The sequence below is a fragment of the Mus caroli genome, unplaced genomic scaffold (genome assembly GCF_978045245.1).
Source record: "Mus caroli unplaced genomic scaffold, Mus_caroli_1 scaffold_4, whole genome shotgun sequence".
Lineage (NCBI taxonomy): Eukaryota > Metazoa > Chordata > Mammalia > Rodentia > Muridae > Mus > Mus caroli.
The window spans coordinates 34,762,421-34,783,910 of NW_028227259.1; the positions used below are offsets into that span (position 1 = coordinate 34,762,421).

Consider the following 21,490-nt stretch of genomic DNA (forward strand, 5'->3'; position numbering starts at 1 on the left):
ATGAACCCTGCGGGCAGGGCAAATGACAGAGGTGTGCCTTGTGAAATTTCAGAAGGACGTTTGACATCACTTGACTCTCGAGGTCATTGCATATTTGGAATTAAACCTCTGTGGTTCTGGTCAGCTGGGGCTGGAGAGTCAGCCATGATTTACACGAGACCAAAAATAAAGTGAAACCTTTGCTTTGCTGGGATAATTGATGCTGGATCTAGAGCTGGGAAAGTTGTGGTGATTATGAAGAGACCAGCATGGTTGAAGTGAAATCTTCTGGGAAGTATTTCCTGAGAGCACACAGAAACTAGGTTCCAGAGGTGGCCAAAGTTGTACCCACGCATGCTGGCAGCCAAACTTGATAGTGTAGGAGTCACCCAGGTGGTACTGGTTTGAAGTCATAAAGGGATCATGGAGAATGGCTGAGGTTTGACACTGTGTGGCAAGAATAGAGTCCCTGAAGAGAGCGTAGAGAAGGAGAGCCTAGTAGTGAATGTGCAGCCCCGTCGCAGCAAGAGGCCCCAGCATTGTGGAAATGCCTTGCAGCACTGTGGACCTGAGCTTAGGAGATGAGCCATGTGTACTAATATGCTTCACGTTGTGATATTTATTAATATGAAATCTAGGAGATGAACAAGGAAGGGAAAGTATGACTTGCTAGAGATGTGTTTGTGTGTCAGGTTGACAAAGGGTCAGTTGTGCTGGCTGGCCATGCTTATGTCACCTTGACACAAGTTGGAGTCATCTGAGAGGAGGGGACCCTAAATGAGAAATGCCTCCATAAATGGGGTGGAAAGTAGGCAAGCCTGTAAGGCATTTCCGTAGTTACTGATTGGTGTGTGGGGAGGGCCAGCTCACTGTGAATGGGGACACCCCTGAGCTATAAGAAAGCAGGCTGAGCAAGCCATGAGTGCAAGCCAGTCAGCAGCACTCCTCTGTGGCTTCTGCATCAGCTCCTGCCTCCACGGTCCCTCCACCTTGAATTTCTGCCTTGGCTTCCCTCGGTGCACTGTGATTCACAATAGTTAAGCCATATAAACCCTATCCTCCCCAAGCTGCCTTCATCAAAGTACTAGTAACCCTAACAAGACACACCCCAACCTTCTTATTCACCATTTGCCTCTCTTCTCTTGCACCCTCTAAGGCTACAACCTCCCTTTTTTTCTAAGCAACTCTCTGCACCTCCCACCCCCATCACACTCTCTCTGTTGGAGCCCTCCCCCGGCCCCGCCCTATCCCACCAGTATAATCCATCATGCTTGGCTCATTCTGACCTGCAGCCCTGCACCAGAGGTTTGCAAATGCTCAGAGGAGACAACGACATTATCCAAAGCTGTCATGCAGTGGTCCTATCAGGTGAGTCCCAGCTGGAACCTAGGCTCCTGGCTCTCCAGGGGTGGGGTAGTATGGAGGAGGAGGAGAAGATGGTGGGAGACAGTGAGCTAAGCTAGCTCCAGTGAGACTTGGCTGAATTCGGGTCTCCTTGTGATGAATCCATACTGTTATCATAAAGGGGGAGCACCACAGCGTGTGTGATGGGAAAGGGGATTGTTTGATACCAGCTGGTGAAGAGCTTTGCCCATTGCTTCCGAGATGTCTTTTGCTGCCTCTGTTGCTGGCACTGCTAGGCATGAGTTCTGTTCCACCCAGATGGTGCCTGTATGGAGGCAAGCCATGGCTCCTGAAGTTGACCAAAGAGGCCAAGTAGGGTGTAGTGGGTTCAGTGAAAGCCACTGATTTTACATTTGAGCTGATGAACAGTTCAAAATACAGGGCCTGCTGCAGGGCATTAACAATATTTTCATGTAGTTGTTGGTAGTGCAGCTGTGTGACACTGTCTAATCTGGACATTACAGACTGGGGCTGCCTTTGCAGACCTCGTCCCCCAAGGAGAACATGGCTCCTCCTTGGCATACAGGGCTGTCCTGTGCTTTTTGAGTTTCCAGAGAGGAGTCTCCCGCTCTCTGTCTAGTACGCCCTGGTGCTGGGGCTTCAGAGACAAGTGGAAACTCAGTTTTAGTCCTCAAGAGACCCAGAGTGTAAGGCAAGGGGGCGGGCCTTTCCAATCCCATGATTGTATACCTTGTGTGAAGGTGGTTGAGTTGAGAGGTCCTGGCGTGCGAAGCAACTTTTGCTGGCTTGAGCTCCTGACACGTGCTCTCTTCTCCCTTCAGGAAGCCTGGGAAGATCTCCTGGCCTCTAGCAAGTTCAACAAGCATGAGACCTTCTCGGTGGTTTTCCAGCCTTTCTTCTTTGAAATTGAACCACCCTTGGTGAGTGAGCTATGTACAGCATCAAGATTAAAGAGTGTAGATGGTGAGGAAGTCTGGACCACGCACCTGCCCCTTCCTCCTCCTCTTCCTCCTCCTCCTCTTCCTCCTTCTCCTCCTCCCTTTTCCTCTCCCCTTCCTCCACAGAAGTCCCAGAGTACAATCTCAGAGACAATACCACAGCAGTCTCTCACACTTTATCATGCAATTCCCCTCACAGGATTGCATGGCCCCATGAGGCAGATTCTGAGATGCAGGGCAGCTCCAAAGTAAAGAGCAGGGACCCAAGGCTGAGAGTGTAGCCTAAAGCCCTGCTTCTGGAATAGGCCAAGTGTGTGACTTCAGGAAAATGTTTTGACCTCTCTATGTCTTGGTTTCACATCTGCTAAACGGGGACTGTTGCTAATATTCCATCCATCTAGAGTGAATGTGAAGATCCCATGAATTAACACATGAACTCAGGGCCTGGGGGTGGGAAGCCCTGGGTACCTCCCGCCTCTCTGCTTATTGTGAGGGTGGGGTTTTCAGGGCTGCAGCTAGGAACAGCTCCCAGCTCCTCTCTGTTGGCATCATTGTGCTACCTCCGAGACTTTCTGCTCATAAGGGGGAAGGACCCCCTGCCCGTGCCTCACTTCCTCATTCAGACCACAGCTGAGTCACATCTCTGTCACCTGCTCCTCTTCTGAGTTCAGGTTTAGAGGCTCTGTCACAAGGCAGAGCAACCAGAGACTCACTCTGCTTCCTGCAGCCCTGACCTCCAAACTCTCACCCCCGACAGCGCTTCTATAAACTCAATGTTAAGGAAGGGCTAGGGGACAGGGCTGGATGGGTCACAGCTCTGTTCTCATGGGTCAGTTAGTATGGAGGCCATCATATCCTGGGGGCGGGGAGCTGACACAGAGTCCTTTCTCACGCCTTTCTCTTCCAGAAATGGTCCTCGCCGCAGGATCCTACCACACTCGCCCTCAGGATCTGGAATAGCATGGTAAGTGTGGCGCTTGGAGGCTCACGCCAGCCTGTGGGTTGGCTTGCTTCCTTTCATCTCAGGGCACATCTTGGGGCACAGACTCCCTGGCAGCTCCTACTCACTCTCTGCCCTCAGGTGGCCCCATGCAGGTCTAAAGGCCTGGGTGGTACCCAGAGCCAGCCTTGTCTTCAGAGAGATGACCGGGACTCAAATTAGATTCTTCTTCATACCTGCATCAATTCAGGGTATCAACTTCCCAAACAACACAAAACACAAGCCCCCTGACCCCATACATTCAGTGTATCTCACCTTTGATGTCACAGAAGTGTTGATTTCCATAGGATAGCAATGATAAGTTTTCCCAGGTCCCCAAAGATTCCCCAGGACCTTTGGGATTATTAGTGGATGGTAGGCACTCCCAAGTTTGATGTGCTTTCAGGGTGCTGGGGTGCTTCCTCCATTACCTCCTACCCACCCACCTGAGCTTTAGAATCCCAGCAAGAGAAGTTGGTTTTTCTTCTTCCTTGGATTATAAATATTTCCCTGTGGGGAGTATGCTGTGTTTCACATTAGCCCAGGGTGGCCTGTGGATGTCAGAGCAGGGAGGTTGGGGACCCCACATGGGAAACACTTCACCCTTTCATGAAGGCATCAGGTTTCACTGACAAAGACACCTGAAAGTGGAGTAGGCCCTTGGATGGGATAATCCCTTACTGGTGGCTCTCATCCTTCCTAACACTGCAACCCTTATAGTTACTCATGTTGCGGTGACCCCCAACCATGAGATTATTTTTGTTGCCAGATGGTGGTAACACACACCACTTGGGATTAAAGTGCTACAGAGGCAGGTGCATCTCTGTGAGTTCAAGGCCAGCCTGGTCTACAGAATGAGTTTTAGGTCAGCGGGGACTACATAGAGAAACTTTGTCTCTGAAAAGTCACACATGCAAAATTATTTTTGTTGCTACTTCATAACTGTAACTTTGTTCCTATTATGAATCAGAATGTAAATAGCTTTTGGAGATAGAGGTTTGCCAAAGGTATCACCACCCACGGGTTGAGAATGGCCTTTCTCCCATGAAGGACAGAGAACAGACCCCAGGCTCCCTAGTATGGGCTTGCCCTCTGACCATCTTCTCTCAAGGAGACAGGGTTAACTGGGCCAGCTCCTGAAGATGGGATTTGAAGTGGTGAAAGGAAGAAGGCAGGGCAGACATCCTTGGCAAGGGACCTTTTGTGAGCTAAGGGTTTGAGGACAGAGCCAAGTAAAGTACATCAGCAGGTGGCAAGAGGGAGGGAGTCTAATCTGCCAGAAACTGGGGACAATGGGACCTGGAGCACAGACAAGACCTGGGAAGTGAGAGGGAGAACAGCAGGGGAGAGCCAGCAGCACTGGGCTCCTTTCTCTCTCTCCTTTGATCCTGCTGTTGACTGTCTGTGGTGTTGGCTGCTTTAATGGTGATTGCCATCTTTATCAGGCATATCCCTGTGCTTCTGACCTGCTCAAGGGTCACAAGGAGCCAGCGCCCAGCAGGAAGCAGAAAGTGGTTCTAAGCGGTTCAAGGCAGCAGTCACCTGCCTCTCTAGACTTTTCTAACCACCTACAAGCCCACAGTTTCCCAATAAGTCCCTCAAGGCTCCTTGCAGCCCAGAAAGGGAGAGAGGAGTCCCCTAAGTGTGTCAGTTCCCCCCCCCCCAGGTTTCCTCACTGGCAAAACACCAGGCCACCCACGACTCTGCTAGAATCCACCCACAGCTCCTGCAGGCTTGAATCTGCCTGTGAAGGATCAGGAATGTGACAGGTTAGGGTGAGGTGAAGGGTGTCAGAAAGTGGTGCTGGCCCCAGTCCCATTTCTGGCTCTTTGTTGACATATTTTCTCTCTGTCTCAAGCCTATGGTGACTTTCAGCCAGCCTCAAAAGGCTTGTAAAACAATGGGTGCCTGCTGGCACCCTTCACATCTTTCAGTTCTGTCTCCATAGGGAAGGCTGGAGCCCCAGGTTTGATATGCAAAGCTTACCCCATACCACTGTGGCCAGTCCCAGGGTACATATTCTATGCCACATTCATAAACACAGAGCCTTAGGGGAGGGTTTTTCTTCTAGGTAGGCAGCAGAAAGAAGGTCAGAAAAGCTTCTGTGATCGCAGGAACCCTCAACTGCAGTTCTCTTGCCTACAACCCAGGCCACATCTGAGTCCAAAGGAATCTCTGCAGTCTACAGAGCCATGTGAAGGACAACATCAATATTGTCCTTCCCTGTCCTTAGACAGTAGGTGTGAGTTCTGGGAGCCGCACAGATACAGAGGTGTCGAGCAGTTTTATCTGCCCACACCTGGACTAGAACTCTCTCAGGTGCATGATCTCTGAGCCCCAGCCCTGGCTGCAGCCTGCAACCCCTCTGTGAAGCTGAAGAGGCTTTTGTGTCTGGGCAGAACTCAGTCTCTCAGGGCCCTTTCTGTTGCTTCCTCAGCAAATTCTGGAAATTCTTGTCTAGTGGTAGTGAAAGAGACACAACTTGAGGGCATAAGATCTCAGGTCCTTTCAGCCATCATCACTCCCCACATGAAGCCTCACTGTAAGGTGCTAGAGTTACCAGGCAGGAGAGAGAATTCAGGACGTGTTCATACTTCAGAAGAACTAAAATTTATTGTGTTTATTTATTGAAGGGAGGGGAGCACTGAGCCATGGTATACAAGTGACTCACATCAAGCTTGGTGGCCAGTGCCGTACTTGCACAGCCATTTCACCAGCCCACAGAGACGATTTAAGATCACCTTCATCCATCCACACATACTAGCTAATTCCATGGTGGCAGAGCAGAGTGGAAGATACCAGAAGATAGAGCAAAAGCAAGGATGAGACCAAGAGCAGATGTCCCTGGAACAGGGGGGTGGTATTGTGTGCTGCACTGGGTGCAGGAGGAAGGGAGATCCTTTGAAGTAATTGGGCTTTCTATCTCTTCTGAAGATTCAGGAACACAACTGGTGTAGGAAAACTGGGTGACTGATACAGAAACACCTATCTTGCTGTTGCCTTAGCCCTGAGACATGATCTCACTCTTTAACCATGCTGCCCTCAAACTTGAAGCAATCCTCCTGCCTCAGCCTCCCAAATGTTGAGATTTTAGGCAGGCACCATCAGGTCCATTTAAAGATATGGTTCTTAACAGTTTTGTTGGGTTAAAAAAAAAAACCTTTGAGTTCTCCTTCCCTGGGGTCTTGAAATATCTCTCAAGGCTCTGCTGGATTCGTTCCCGAATTCTCTCATGGGTCCTGGCTTTCTTGAAAGATCAAGGAGGAGAAAGATGCTTTGCAGTTGACCCCCTGACCCTGGCAATTAGCCAGGCCCCTGGGCACTCCCTTTGTGAGCAGCCTGCTTCACTTCATGGTTTTTAGGAGTGGCCACAGTCAAAATAAAACTGAAAGGAGTTTGAGAGGTTTAAGAGCCCAATCCCTTCCTTCCCCCTCCCCCAGCTCCCTCAGCCCCCAGCAGGTCTGGAGCCACAGGCTGCCACTCCTTCTTCAGAAGTGGCAGTAATTATACCCCCTTATCTGACTTTCCTTACATTGGCTCAGAACAAAACACCAAACCCTGAACATTCCTTTGGCTTCTGGGATCTGGGGCACAAACACAGGGTTAGACCTTGAAGGGAATCTGAAGTCTTCATGGTTTATACGTGTGGCAGACAGACAAGGTGTCCAAGCCAGTGACTACCTACATCTCTGTCAAAGTCCTTGTAAGAGGAGAGGCAAAGTTGCTACTCTGTGTGTGGCAGGGTTGAGAGCAAAGCATAAAGCCCCCAAACCAGAGGGAAAGGACATGTTGGGGAAAACAAAAACAAAAAAACAAGAAAGCAAGAAAACAAAAACCACTCTGATTCCTCTAATCTACTCATGTTCGCTCTCTTTCTGCCTCTCCTCCTCCCCTCCTCCTCCCCCTCCCCTCTCCCTCCCTCTTTTCTCCCTTCCCCTCTCCCTCTCCTCCTTCTCTCTCCCCTCTCCCTCCTCACACCCTCCTTCTCTTATCCATGCTGGCCTTGAACTTGGAGTTTGTGAATGCCCCTATCTCTACCTCCAAAGTGCCAGGATCATAGGCATGTACACCACACTAGGTCTTAATTCAGTGCTGAGGATCAAAGTCAGGGCTTTAAGCATACCAGGCAAAGCACTCTACTGAGACACATCTCCAGTCCATATAAAGTTTTAAAAGCACCCCCCCCCTTGGGCTCAGCCTGGGGCTTAGTAATAGAAAAGTTGCCTAGCGTGTGTGTGTGTGTGTGTGTGTGTGTGTGTGTGTGTGTGTGTGTAAGGCCCTGTTCCTGAAACCCAGAATAGAAGAAAACAAAACGGTGCCATCTACTTCTCCATTTGCCTTTGTTCCCAGTCTCCAGTGCTTTTCTGGTTCCCCCTGCTGTCTGTCCTTAGGTGGCCTTTGTGGTCACCGTGCTATGGCATTCTTTCTTAAGTCACTGGACAACCTTGTCAGTGAGCATAGGGGCCAAGCTGGACTCCCTGTCACTCTAGCTCTGCAGCCCAGCTAAGGACTGGAGCCTGTTTGGCTTCATGTGAAGAAGCTGTGTAAACATCAATGCAGAGGTATGGGGTTTTGGTTTTGGTTTTTAAACTGGATCTGGGTTTATGTGCATGTAGATTGGTGGTTCCCAACCTGTGGGTTGCAACACCTTTGGGTGTCACATCGGATATCTTGCATATCAGATCTTTACATTATGATTCACAACAATAGAAAAATTACAGTTGTGAAGTAGCAGTGCAATAATTTTATGGCTGGGGGTCACCATAACATGGGGAACTGTATTAAAGGGTCACAGCATTAGGAAGGTTGAGAGCCACTGATGTAGAATATAGCTGCAGAAGAGAAGAAGCCAGGGACAGGACACATGTTTTTCACATGCTGCCTCAGACTTGCCCTTCCTCCTTGCCTCTACTGTCATTGCTGTGGAAATCATCAGTGAGCCAGCCAAGAGCTGGGCATGGAGGAGAGGACATGACAACCACCCTAGGGTGATCATGGAGCCATGTAACCTGCTGCAGGATATCTGGTTGATTCAGAATAACAATGTCAGTCTGCCTAGGATACCTGCCCCAACCATATTCAGTTTCTCCTCCTGTGCTACTGGGGAAGTGGGCAGTCCTGCCTATGAAAAACCAAAACCCAAGAAAACCACTAACCCTCACATAGTGGTCTTCAAATAAGAGTGCTACAGAATCCCCAGGGAGCAGCAGGCTACACCCCCACTGAGGGTTAAGCTTCTGACCCCTAAGACAGCTGGAAATGTCCCCAATGGGCTGCTGATCCAAGAGTAAACCTCTTGAGAGACTCCCTGGTTGAGGTAGGGGGCATCTCAGGAGTGCCATGGAGGGCTGCTGCCTGCATAAGGGAGGTGCCTCTGTTTTAGACATCACTTTCTTTTCTAGATGGAACCAGTGGGTCAAAAGGATGGGCTACTCAATGCTGCAGAGAGAAAGACAATGAAATGTCCCTCTCAGGTAAGAGACACTGGACTGGGTGAGCTGGGATGTGGGCAGACACATGGAATTTGCTGAAAAGTGGGGTCTTACTGAGATGTTAGCCCCCTGACAGTCTTGGGTCTGTTGTCCTGTGCCTGAGCATAGATTGTACGTGTAGCTGTCCTAAAACATGCGAGAGTGGGCTAGCAGAGCGAAGGCCCTCCATACCCATGGAAGTCACAGGAACAAAACCACAGCTCTCTTGGCCTCCAACTATGGCCCCATTCACCTTCTCTGGGCCCTGGTCTTGTGCCCCAGGTGCCACTTGAAACCCTTCCTCTCCCTCAGGAGGCAGAATTGATGAGTCAATCCTAAGGGGTCTTGAAGGCTGTATCCTAAATATGTGTCTAACATGTAATAGTCATATAAGCAATCTTTCCAAAGACATGGATAAAGAAATAACTGAACATTAGTGCTGGAAATTCCTTCTATCGTGGAATGAAGGTTGATTCTTCCTGATGAATTAGTAAGTTCATTGTGCTATGCAGTAAGAAGCAATAGTTCACCTTTTCCCCTCTTCACTATGGCTTCCAAAAAGCCTAAAAGGAGGTTCTCTTTTGGCTGAGATACATGTACTTAGCTCAGTGATACAGATCTTGATGCTGGTGGTTTGCAAATGAGCCACTTCAAAGCCTGGGGAACTTCTCCAGAGGGCCAAGAGGCAACTAGAAGGAAAGCCAGAGAAAGGGTTGGCTTCATTAAGATATGAGTAAGAATGCAGTGTTAGAATCCAGCCAGTGTTAGAATCCAGGCCATAGCACCCGCAGCAGCCTTTTCCCAATCACAGAAATCGACAGGCACCTCCTGGGTCCCTAGTTACAGACCGACCTCTGGGGGCAGGGCTGTTTCATGGGAAGTGAATTTATAGCCAAGAGGGTATTGGTCACAGGCATCCTGGTCCCTAGCTTTATTCCTGGCTCCTGTCTAGCTTACAGACTTATACTGTGAAACCTGCCACGTGGACTCTGTACCTCTTCAGTGACCCCACCATGCTGTCTCTCTCTGGGACCTGGACTGTCCTCAGCGCCCATGCCATGCATTGTGTTTCTGTCTGCTTGTCTGTGACACTTATAACTTTTAAAATAAACTCCTTACTCCCCAATAATCCTCCTCAGTTCTCTCTCAAACCCCATCCCACCATCTGAAACCTTTCAACATGAAGGTTCCAGTTAACCACATCAGTAATGACAAGCTTGACTCTTATGGACGGAGAGCTCTGGGTCACAGTTACATGTTACCATTTTTCTACAGGAGAGTCCCTATCTGTTCACCTACAAAAATAGCAACTACCAGGCCAGACGACTGAAACCCATAACAAAGCTTGCGGTAAGGAAAGAACAGCCTTGAATCTTTGTAATGTACTTAAAGGACAGCCTTGAATCTTCATAACCTTCTATTTGGCTCTCTGTGTTGTCTCTGAGCACATTGAAAGCTGTAGTGTTGTGGAAACTGTAACAAGTTTCTGAAATTCAGCCATGGCTGACTCGGGGAGTATGCATGAAGCGTTCCTTTGGTGGCCTGGATCAACACAGTCTTTAGACCTGTCTCAATGTAGTTCTTGAAGGGTCAAGAGGCATTGGGATTCCATGGCACTGTGACAAGATATCTCAGACCAATCACAGACCTCTGGTTAGTCCTTGAGCCTTTAAGGAGAAAGGAAAAATAAACAAAACTTGTCTGAGTAGTAGAAGTCAATTAAGGTCTGGAAGTCAGAGAGTCTGAAGACCAGATAGCTATAGAGTTGATCCACACCTACACTGTTCTCTTCTCTTTTGCACCTTGATTATGGGTTATCTCAGTTGCTTTCAGATTCTCCCTGCTGAGATTAGATAGGACACTTTGCACTCCTCCAGGGACTCAGACACCTAAAGCTTGGCATCTTCAATCCAGGACAAAGGTAGATAAAGGTGAATTTTGACCTTCTCTTCCCATCTTATGAAAAAGGAAGTATTCGCTCCAAGCTGTAGCCTGGATTTCTCTAAGAGACCCAGGGTGAGAGACTCTTGGGTAACCAGTGTGCCCTGTATTTTCTAATATCATAGATACACCTAGAAGGAAGCAGGCACAGTGAGATGAAGCCAATGGCTCTGTATGCAAATCCAGATTCTTCCATAGCCTGGTTCTGTGTCAATAAGCAAGACCTTAACCTTCCTGGGCTTGGGGATTTCATCTGGGAAGTAATAGCTGTGACTGTAATGGTCTTGCCACTGAGAGTTATAAAGTATGTTAAGAAATAGAAAGCATTTATTCCAGCGTCTGGCATGCAGTGAATTCTAGAGAAGTGTTGGCATTGTTTTGCCTGTATTTCTATTCTCCCTCAGGGTACACTATTAAGTTTTTTCTACATCTCAAAAATAAAAGCTCAGAGAGGCAAGGACTCAGGATCAGTGCCCAAGCATGATCTGTTGAGTGACTAAGTAGATGGATAGATAGATGGGTTACAGACATGAGACTTTAAAACACAAATAAAATACACTGCTGTTCCAAAAGAATACAGTTGGGTAGAGGAACAGACATACCAGCCAGCAATTACATGCACTGTATGTAATAGCAGCTGGAATTAAAATTTGTGTTGGATCTTCTGGAGACAGAGAGGAAGAAAAACCAACTCAGATGGTTAAAGACAACTTTCCTAAAGGGGCCCATGGTTTCAGTTTTGAAGAGTGACTAGGAATGAGCCTGGTGGGTAGATGGCTAAGAAATGGAGAGAAGAAAAGAATAGAGGGGCCTGTTTACACAGGGGATTGGGGGTCAAGGACAGACTAGAGTAGGAAGTATTGGGATCAATGGTTTTATGCTGAGGTTGGTATATGGTAGCCATTTGTTCAATCAACAGATAATATTCATCTTCTGTGATGCTTGGTACCATTCTGGTCTTTGGGATCACAATAAGAAACAGCAGGGATGGAACAGTCTGGCTTCACTGAGACTTTAGGCAGGGCGTGGTCCTGAGAGAGACCACTGCAAATGGAGAAGAGGAGGCCATCCAACCTGGTGGGTGGTGACACGGTTGAGGGTTGCAACATTCCAAGCAAGAGAATTAAAGGCCTGAGCTCATGTGAAGGAGGCGGCATCTCCGGAGGGAAGGAGACAGACTGAAGTGAGATCTTAACAAACACTGAAGTTCTATTCAGTTTTAATTGTATGTGGTCTTCTCCAATAGAACGGCCCACTTCCCACCCTGCCTCTGTGCCAGTGTGCATTTACTTCTAACTTCCATGTTTGTCTCATTTTAGGCGAAGGAAGGATCAGAATTCACCTGTCCTGACAAGGACCCCTCGGACTCAGTCCCCACAACAGGTACATGACTGTCATGTTCAGTGTGAGCTTCAACTCAACTTGAGGTCTGAACTTCAAGTCACAGCAACTTTAAAATGCCAAGGATTCCCGAGGTGTGAGCTCAAGATGGGCGAGAAGGCCTAGGACAGCATTTATGGCTCTGCGAGAAGCCACAGGTCATGTTTATGCTTGATTATTCTTTAACTAAAATAATAGCATCATTATCAGAAAGCACTTATTGAGCATTGACCCCATGTTTAGACCATGTTGTACAAGGAGCCTAAGGGTTGTTGAGTGCAGTGCTTCTGTCTTAAAACCTTCAGAGGTGAATTTGTTCTTTTTTTTTTTAATTAACTTTTAAACAGGAAGCAAAATTAGCCAGCCCATACTTCTTACCCAAGGAATGTTCAGAGTGTGTTCAAGGGCTGCACAGAGCATTATAAAGTACTATTCCCATTGTCTCAACTGTGTATCCTTCCTTTCCTTTTCTTCCCTCCTTCCATCCTTCCTTTCTTTTTCTTAAGACATAGTTTCCTTATGTAGCTCTGGCTATATTGAAACTCACTCTGTAACCAGGCTGGCCTTGAACTCTCAAAGAGCCCCTGCCTCTCAAGTGCTAGGATCAAAGGTGTGTACCACCACCACTGACTTTACTGTTTTCTAAAATGTTGCTGGGCTCTGAATATGAGACTCACAGAATGTTCTAGACAGTCGTTACAATCTTCCTAAAAAGAAAACTATGAGCACTGTCGCTTTCTTTGCTGTGAAGCAGCTTGGGAAATGATGTCTGTACATATGGAAAGTCATATGAAGGTCATAGTGGGACCCAGGTGACTCAGGATGTTAGCTATCTATGACATCCATGCTATAGGCCCCCATGTTTGGCACTGGAGGATAGTTAGATATGCTCATTTTTCAGTTCACTTGCTGGCAAATTGTTGAGTCTCTCCTATAAGCCATTTGGGAGTCTCTGTCCTAGCTGATCTATTTTAACCTCTGACCTGGATTACTGAAATGAGAAAATTAGGTTTGGAGAAGTCACACTACCTATAAGGAGTCTTACATTTGTAGTAATTCTGTCTCATTGTGTTGTGAGCAGAGCAAATAGGTACCATGGTTTCACTCACCTTCACAGTTGTCTTGACTTTGCACATGCAGATTAAGTCATATAGTTATCAAGTGAGTTAAAAAAATTATTGCTGGGTGGTGGTGGTGGTGGTGCACAACTTGATCCTAGCACTCAGGAGGCAGAGGCAGGCAGATCTCTTAAGTACTGAGTTCAAGGCCAGCCTAGTTTACAGAGTAAATCCCAGGACAACCAGGACTACACAGAAACCCTGTCATGAAAAGCCCAGACAAAGAAATAAAAATCTCACTAAAGCCTAGATTCAAAATTTATTCTTCAAAGCTATAGTGAAACAAAATTGTATTTAATCCTTTACCTGTCATTGCCTGTTAATCGTAACAAAATACCCAGAATCTGGAACCTTAAAAGTATGTAAGCTGTCTTTAGTCTATGGCTTTAGTGCCTGGTATTCGATATTAGACTGCTTATCTGTTTGGCCACTGGTGATGGCCCCTGTGGCAAAGTTAAAACAATAGCGAAAGACTTGACAAAGGGGGGCCGTGTGTTGGGGTAGTCTTCCTTTGAACTGCACATTCTAGTGAGAACTAATTCACCTTGCAAACCCAGCATTAATTCTATCCACAGACACACCCCAGTCCCCATTGACCTAATTACCTTGCATTGGGCCCATCTCTTAAATTTCTACCTCCTTCACACCATTCTATTGAGGACCAAACCTTCGGAACTTGAGTCTTTAGGGGACCAAACCATATCCACAAACCCCACAGAAGTGATGCAGATGATGATAAATGAAGATGAGTTTAGTCTTTTGCTCCTGTGTTTGATGACACTGAATTTCTGTTGATCTATTTACTAGGTGGACTTTAACAGCAGAAAAAGAAGATCATCTTTATTTGTATGCCCTCCGGCAGTTAAAACCCTTATTCTAAGACACAGATAGAGGTCTGAGTGTAGAGATATTGCACATATCGAGATAGATAGAGTATCAGTTTGAAAGCTTTAATAACCATACTTTAATCTTATCACTCTGAGAGAGGGTGATCTGTAAAGTATTTTACAATCTCCCTAAATTGTGTTTCTGTCTTGGTAACCATCCATTAGAACATATCTCCCCATCTAAAAACCAGATAAAGTACAGTCTCTTCCTTACTCCCTGACCCTGGTGACTATTGTGTTTATTAGTGCTTGAAGAATTCAAGGGCAGATCTCAAGGCCTTATGATCTGAGATACCTCAGTGATAGGCACTGTTTAAGTAAACAGATAGATAGGTTGATCCAAGCCTTGCTGAGCTAACCAGATGGCCTATGACTAAACCACACATGCCCATCTAGTGAAATTCAGACTCATTTAAGAGTGTTGGGGTTCACCTCTGCGTTTCTTGGGAAGTATCACTCAGGAAAACGACTGCAGAAAATGACATAAAAAATAAGGAAAAAATTTCATTTTTGTGCCACTGATCCATGACTGAGTATTCTAACCATATTTGCACCTGAAACAGTTACATGTTTAAAAAACAATAAAAGAGGGAAAAGAAAAACCTTAGTAAAAGAGCACACAACTATGTTCCTCTGATTGTTACCGCGTTTCTGGTAAATTCTTCCCTCTCTGGAGACCCCGTTAATGAGATCTAATTGAAATGGGAACAGGTGGTACACATCGTGTTAGAGCTAACCATCTTCACACATCCCTACTGGCTTAGCAAATGAGAGGGACCACTAAATACATATTGAACAAGTCTGAATAACTGAGAATTTCGAATTCATCCAATGATTGATTCTCAGAGTGGATAACTAAACTAGGTCACAGTCCCTCCGCTCAAATGGTGTAAAACATCGATTTTTGCCTTCAAAATTATTTTCAAAACCCTTTTGGTAGTCACCTTTCCTAGTGTGTCCCTCAATCCACAGATGTGCAGATCAAAAACTAGGTTACAGAATAGGATACTGCCTGTCATCACTGGTCATGGTCCCTGGTGGTCTAAGGGTCCGTTCTCCTCACACACATACTTGATGAACCTGCTCACCTGTGGGGCTGTGCACGACGAGGTCTAGAAAGCTGGTGCAAGTTATTTTTTTTTTTAAACTAATCAGCATTGGGAACTCAATAAAGGACAAAGTCTTGCAAAGTCTCCCTCCTGCTCCATATGCATACAGGATTTACAAAGCACTTTGTGGCTTTTATAAACACTAACTATATTTTGATTCTTGCTCTCATATAGCTAAGATAGCTTAAATATCTACTTGGGGGTGGTGTCTGCTGCTAACTTAAAGTTTCCCCCCCCCCAAAAAAATGAGTGGCCATGAGGAGTGGAAGGGGATGTGACTCACTGGGTTATCTGTTGGATTCAAGGTGCTTATTCTAATTCCATGCAGAGGAAACAACCCATAGCTTTATAGAATGGAAGGCATCGCTATGCTGCCTGGGTATGGCTCTCGGCAGCAGTCTGGAACAGGAAAAGTGCATTTACCTCAGTCACTGCATCTTGCTAGACTCCCAATCCTATTATTTTACCCCAGTTAGGTAAACTGAGCTCTCCCGAAGCTAAGGTGGGACAGTGGCCATGTTCCAGCAGTCGGCAGTCCTCCACAGGCCTTTCACCTCATTGTCACCCAACTGCCGGTGTTCAGTGGAAGTTGCAAAGCCAAAACTGTTCATAGAATTATGACTTGGTATAGCCTGCCATCAGCAAGAAGTGTTGCCCCATGGTGGCTGAGCCTGCCAGTCCCTTAGAACATCCAGCCTACTTAGCCAATTCAAATTCTTCCCCAAGAGGCTCATTTATCTGGGTGATTTCCTCCCTCAACATTATTTATTTTATGTTATTTTAAAAGAAACACTTAATATGTTTAAACAAATAAAAACCAATGGAGGATTTGATAAAGGAACCACTGAAATGCTAAAGGATAGAGTAAGTGTAAGAATAAGTTTGTGGGAATTGGAATTGGGACCCCTGCTTATAAATTAGACAACATGAGGAGTAGAAAATGAAATTAGTGAACTGGAGGGTAGATACTCAGACATTATTTGGATGTCAGCATCCGTTGAGTGTAACAAGGGAGGGGATGCAAAGGACTGAGAACTGCGTCAACAGATTGAGCCTCTGCATTTATCGCCTCCACTTCAGCCGAATCAAACAAGAATGGCTCAAAAATGTTTAGGCAAGGAAAGACAAAGTCCCATCTCTAGTGAGCTTACAGGCTTTGCTGCCTTTGTTGCCCCTAAACAATTCATTATAATTTTTTCTTGTTTTAAGATAATATACTTACATCATTTCTCCTTTCTCTTTTCCCTTCAAACCCTCCTGTATACCCCTTCCTTTCTCCCCAAGTTTCTTATTTAAACCTTTGAAATCTGTAAAATTACCATCACAGACCACATCAATTTTAATTCAAGCTAATATGTTTTATTAATATATTTATAACAAATGCCTAGTAATGATTGGTACTTCTCAGGAGCAAGGTTGCCTTCAATACATGGATACAAGTATGAGAGCCAAATGCAGGAAACTGGCACTTACACCACTGTGGGCCTGGGTACCAGAGGTTTTCCACAGAGACCTCTATCCAGGCTGAGTGGGAAGGCCCCACCGAGGGAAGTGAGTGCAGGCAGGGAGACAGAGCCTCTGCCACGCCTTCCAGGTCGGTCTCTGAACCAAGTCAGGTCAGGCTGGGTGGAGAAAAGGGCTCTTTGGGAGAGAAGATCTCTTCCCAAGTGTTACAGCTCTTGGGACAAAAGGGTCAGACAAAGGAATAGCTCTTGCATACCATCTATTCCCTGCCTGGCTTTCTCTATATACAGTTCTGGCGGTGACTTAGGGTCTGACAGCCACCCCCTTTCATTGGCTTGGACTGAGAGTTTGAGGGAAACCTTATTTGCATGTGGGAGAACTTGGTACTATTCCGAAGTGGCTGATAGTCACGCCTCTCTTGTGGGGACTGTGGGGGCCGTAACTCCCGACAGGAGCCAGGGTCCAGGAGACATGAGAGAACTCCTTCCGTCCCATGTAAGTGAATTATCACTACCAGGTCCCAGGGTTCAGGATCTAGCCTCGACTGGAAACCAGGCTGTCTGCGCATTGCTCCCCCCCCACACACAGTAAGGAGCAGGATATGTGTGCATATTTTTGTTTCCTTTTTACCCAAATTTAAGAAGTAAGTATGTACTGTTTGAGCTGCTTTTTATATATTTTTAAAATCTTATTCTGTGTACACGTGCATATATGTGTGTGGGCTTGCTTGTGCTGTGGAGCCCATGTAGAAGTTAGAGGCCAAGTTACAGGTTTTCTCTCTGTCTACCCTGTGGACCTGGGGACAGAACTCCTGATCTTAGACATGGTAGCCTGATGAGCCATCTTGAGGACTCTGGACCGCTTTTCCTCTCATCCTATAATAAATGTTGAAGCTTTGGAGGCAAATCTGTCCATCTCCTTTACATTTAGCCAACTCCAAAGACCTTCCCCAGCCTATGCACACCAGTTGGCATTCAGAGAATCCACCATTACGGCCCTAAGAATACAGTGATTGGCTGTCACCACAAGCTAAAATAACCACTTTGGAGGAGTTGAGAGAAGGCATTTTTTTTTTTTTTTTTTTTTTTTGCCTCCCCTTCCATAGCCTGATTTCTCTGGGAAGAGGTCATTTTAACGTTTCCATGCTTAGCCCGGTAGGCGTGTGTTAATGTGTGCAGCTGGGTTTGTGATTTGATATTGTTCTTCTAACTGCATAGAGTATCTGTGGGAGGCTGGGAAAGGCCACGTAGGCTATAATCATGTAAGAGGGAGTGTGTGTGTGTGTGTGTGCGCGCGTGCGCGCGTGTGCCCATGTGTATGCGTGTGATGAATTCCAGACATGATGATGGGGGAAGGAAGAATAAAGAAAGATACTTGGTGGCTCTAGAATCTAAGAAACAAGACTTCGAAGCTGCCATCAGGCTTTGCAATGGCAGCCAAAGTTATGAGTCAATTTGTACCTAGACCTGGAAAGAAACAGTTATGAATTATGATCTCTCCTACAAATGCAGAAATAAACCACTGTCCATGGCTTCCTAATGAAAACACACTTCTCAGTAGTTCTCAAAATGTGGTACCCAGACAGGACTTGGGGCAGCCACAGTACCTGAGCATCAGACATGCAAACATCTTAGACCACCATAGACCTGCTGAATCTGAAGCTCTTGGTAGTTCAGGGGTCACAGGTGATTCTGTTGCCCAACCCAGTTTGAGGACCAGTAATCCCCATATTCTCTCAGGTACACATTCATCTGTCAGTCTACATCCTATTCTAGGACACATCAGGGACGTTTCCTTACCAGTGCAAGTCCTCAGGGGGTGTGGCAGCTGCCATTCTGCAAGCAGTGTGAAAGTGGTAGAGAAGCCTGAGTTGGCAGCCAGTGGGAGCAAGGCATGCCACTGGGAAAGCTAGGTTTCTCAGAGACATAGGGGCCTGGGTCAGGGCTTCCTGAAACCCTCATTTTCCATTCACCCAGATTTGCTTTCCAGTTCACAGCTTGCGGCCGGCTGATATCAAGATCATAGGAGCACTGGGCGACTCTCTCACGGTAGGCGATCTCAACCGTAGAAAATTAAGAAGAAAGATGTTGTTTATGATTTTGAGGCAGGGTTTTGTGTAGCTCAGGCTGGCGTCAAATTCACTATGTAACTGGGGTTGGCCTTGAACTCCTGATCTTCCTGTGTCTACCTCCCAAGTGCTGGGATTACAGCGATGTACTACCATATCCAACTAGGAGGAGAGATTTTAATGAATACAAAAACATGAAACTGAAAGTTGAGGTTTTACTCTTAGCCTGTTTCTGGTCCCAATCCTCCAAGGCTCCCTATCCCCTTTGCCTGGCAGCTAGCATGCCCAGCTTGGTTTTGTTCCGACCTCTACACTCCTCTGCCATGCTGGGGTGAAAAGAAAACAAAGTAGAAGGGCCCCTGAAGGGGCATGAGTGGTTAAGTGAAGTTATATAGTCCATGTTTGGGGTGCAATAGTATCTCCTACCATGAGTGTCTCCAAAGACCCAGCCAGTCCTGTCTGTCCACGTAGAAAAGCTAAGAGATGCCTGCTCAAATGGACATACAGGGGTGATGAGCTAGGAACAAGTGCTGATGGGTATGGAAGTGTTGGTAAGAAAAGAGGTTCTAGTTGAGGCTTCAGAGATGAACAAACCTACTTCTGTAGCTGCCCCAAGGTGATACTCTAGACCTCTTAGAAAGCACATCTTTAAAAATCAGAATTGAGTCCATAGAGAGCCTAAGGGAGTTGGTCCCCTAAAGTTTCAAGAAACAAGTTTCTAAGGTCACATTACTCCTGTAGAGTTCAGCTGTTGTCCCCAGCTGCTGCCCTCTAGATCAGTTACAAGGCAGCATTGCCCCGTGTTGCCTGAGTCCTCTATGCTCCCTGGTGTCCCTCTTGGGCACAGTGGGTGAGAAGGCATGGAATCAACTGCTCAGACTCCTGGAGCAAGTGAGAATGCAGCAGTAAGCTCATTTATTAATTCTTAGGAGCACCCTTTATACCCTCCACCCATGTCCCATTGGTCCCAAGCAAGTGTGTCTTCCAAGTGGCAGTTCCCAATTGGCTATCATCTGTGTCACCAATATCTAGGCTTTCAGGCAGACTTCAGTTTGGCCCTCATGTGGCAGTTGCCTCTCTGACTGTGCACCCTGTCCCCCATGTTTATGCGGAAGTAGTCACCACCTTGGCATTGGCCTTTCTGTTCCTCCTACAGCCAGGTTTGAACTCTCCAAGGAGCAGATATCTGGCCACAACTGTGATTTAGTCACATAGTGAAGTCAACTCACTCAATAGTCTCATGACAGAAATCCTTTGAGTTCTGACATTCCTCACATTTGACCGATAAGGAAGGTTCAATGAGTACACAAGTCACTCCGCTCCTGAGTCTAGAAGCCAGGCCCAGAATGTAGGATCTAGAATGTAAGCCCCACAGCAGTTTTCACCATGAGATCCCAGCAGTTCCTTATCCCAAAGGTCCTACTATGTGTTACCCCTGGGAGAGACTGGCAGGCTGGTCATTGGCACCTTACCAGTCATATATCTCAGCCACTTCTAGGTGAGTGAGGTCTGATACCCACCCCCTCCCCATGGTCACTGGAAGATGCTTTCAGGACAGACAGTCACAGAGAATCACAAAGGTGCTTGGGACTTTGTGGGAAGGCAGCACATGTGATATGGTGGCGGTTAGGTACCATGGTGGTTTGAATTTGCTTGGCCATGGAGTGGCATTACTAGCAGGTATGGCCTTATTGGAGGAAGTGTGTCACTGTAGGGGTGGGCTTGGAGACTTTCCTACTTGCTGTCTGGAAGCCAGTCTTCTCCTGGTTGCCTTCAAAATAAGATGTAGAACTCTCAGCTCCTCCAGCACCGTGTCTGCCTAGATACTTCATGCTTCCAGCCATGATGATAATAGACAGAATCTCAGAACCTATAAGCCAGCCCCAATTAAATGTTGTCTTTTATAAGAGTTGCCTTGGGACTCCTGTCCCAGCCACCGTCAGCCACAGTCGCAGCCGGACCTCGCTCCTCAACTTGGCAAAGATGCCTACAGAGACTGAGAGATGCATTGAATCCCTGATTGCTGTTTTCCAAAAGTACAGCGGGAAGGATGGAAACAACACTAAACTCTCCAAAACTGAATTCCTTTCCTTCATGAACACAGAGCTGGCTGCCTTCACAAAGAACCAGAAGGACCCTGGTGTCCTTGACCGCATGATGAAGAAGCTGGACCTCAACTGTGACGGGCAGCTAGATTTCCAAGAGTTTCTCAACCTCATTGGCGGCTTAGCTATAGCGTGCCATGATTCTTTCCTCCAAACTTCCCAGAAGCGAATCTAATCCTCTCAGTTCCCATCCAACCACCAAGTCATCACCTCCCCCGACCCCATCCACACCTGCACTGAGCCCAGCACACCTACCACAACATGTATCCCACACCTGCTGGCAAAAATAAAACAATGCCATTTTTTTTTAAGTGTAAAAAAAAAAAAAAAAAAAAAAAAAGAGTTGCCTTGGTTATGGTGTCTCATCACAGCAATGGAAACTCTGTCTAAGACAGAAGTAGGTACCAGGGACTGGGGTATTGCTATGATAGGCCTGACCATGCTTTCGTTTGGAGGAATATGGATTTTGTGACTTTGGATTTGGAAAGCCATAGAATACTTTAAATGGGACTGAATGGACCGTCCTAGTAGGACTATGGAAAACATTGGTGCTGAGGTCATTTGAATTCTGGAGATCTTTCTTATGATGTTTTGGTGAAGAATGTTGCTGCCTTTTGCCCTTGTCCCAAGAGTCTGCCTGAGGCTAAGGTAAAGAGATTTCTATGAATTGTGTTGACAAAGGAAGT

The 21,490-nt window shown here is 46.6% G+C and overlaps 2 protein-coding genes across 3 annotated transcripts in view; both read left to right on the forward strand.

Moving 5' to 3' along the window:
* Positions 1–21,490, forward strand: part of Plb1 (phospholipase B1) — a 107,336-nt gene that overhangs the window by 57,144 nt on the left and 28,702 nt on the right. For both annotated transcript variants that reach the window (XM_021162761.2, XM_085836586.1), the window contains exons 13-19: positions 1,272–1,347; positions 2,166–2,264; positions 3,190–3,246; positions 8,664–8,735; positions 10,008–10,082; positions 11,993–12,056; positions 18,621–18,679. In XM_021162761.2, the coding sequence (XP_021018420.2) occupies positions 1,272–1,347; positions 2,166–2,264; positions 3,190–3,246; positions 8,664–8,735; positions 10,008–10,082; positions 11,993–12,056; positions 18,621–18,679 (502 nt within the window). The remainder of the gene's footprint in view (positions 1–1,271; positions 1,348–2,165; positions 2,265–3,189; positions 3,247–8,663; positions 8,736–10,007; positions 10,083–11,992; positions 12,057–18,620; positions 18,680–21,490) is intronic.
* LOC110294494 (protein S100-A11) lies at positions 20,623–21,120 on the forward strand. The gene has a single exon (XM_021162766.2). The coding sequence runs from the start codon at positions 20,683–20,685 to the stop codon at positions 20,977–20,979; it is 297 nt and encodes a 98-aa protein (XP_021018425.1). The 5' UTR covers positions 20,623–20,682; the 3' UTR covers positions 20,980–21,120.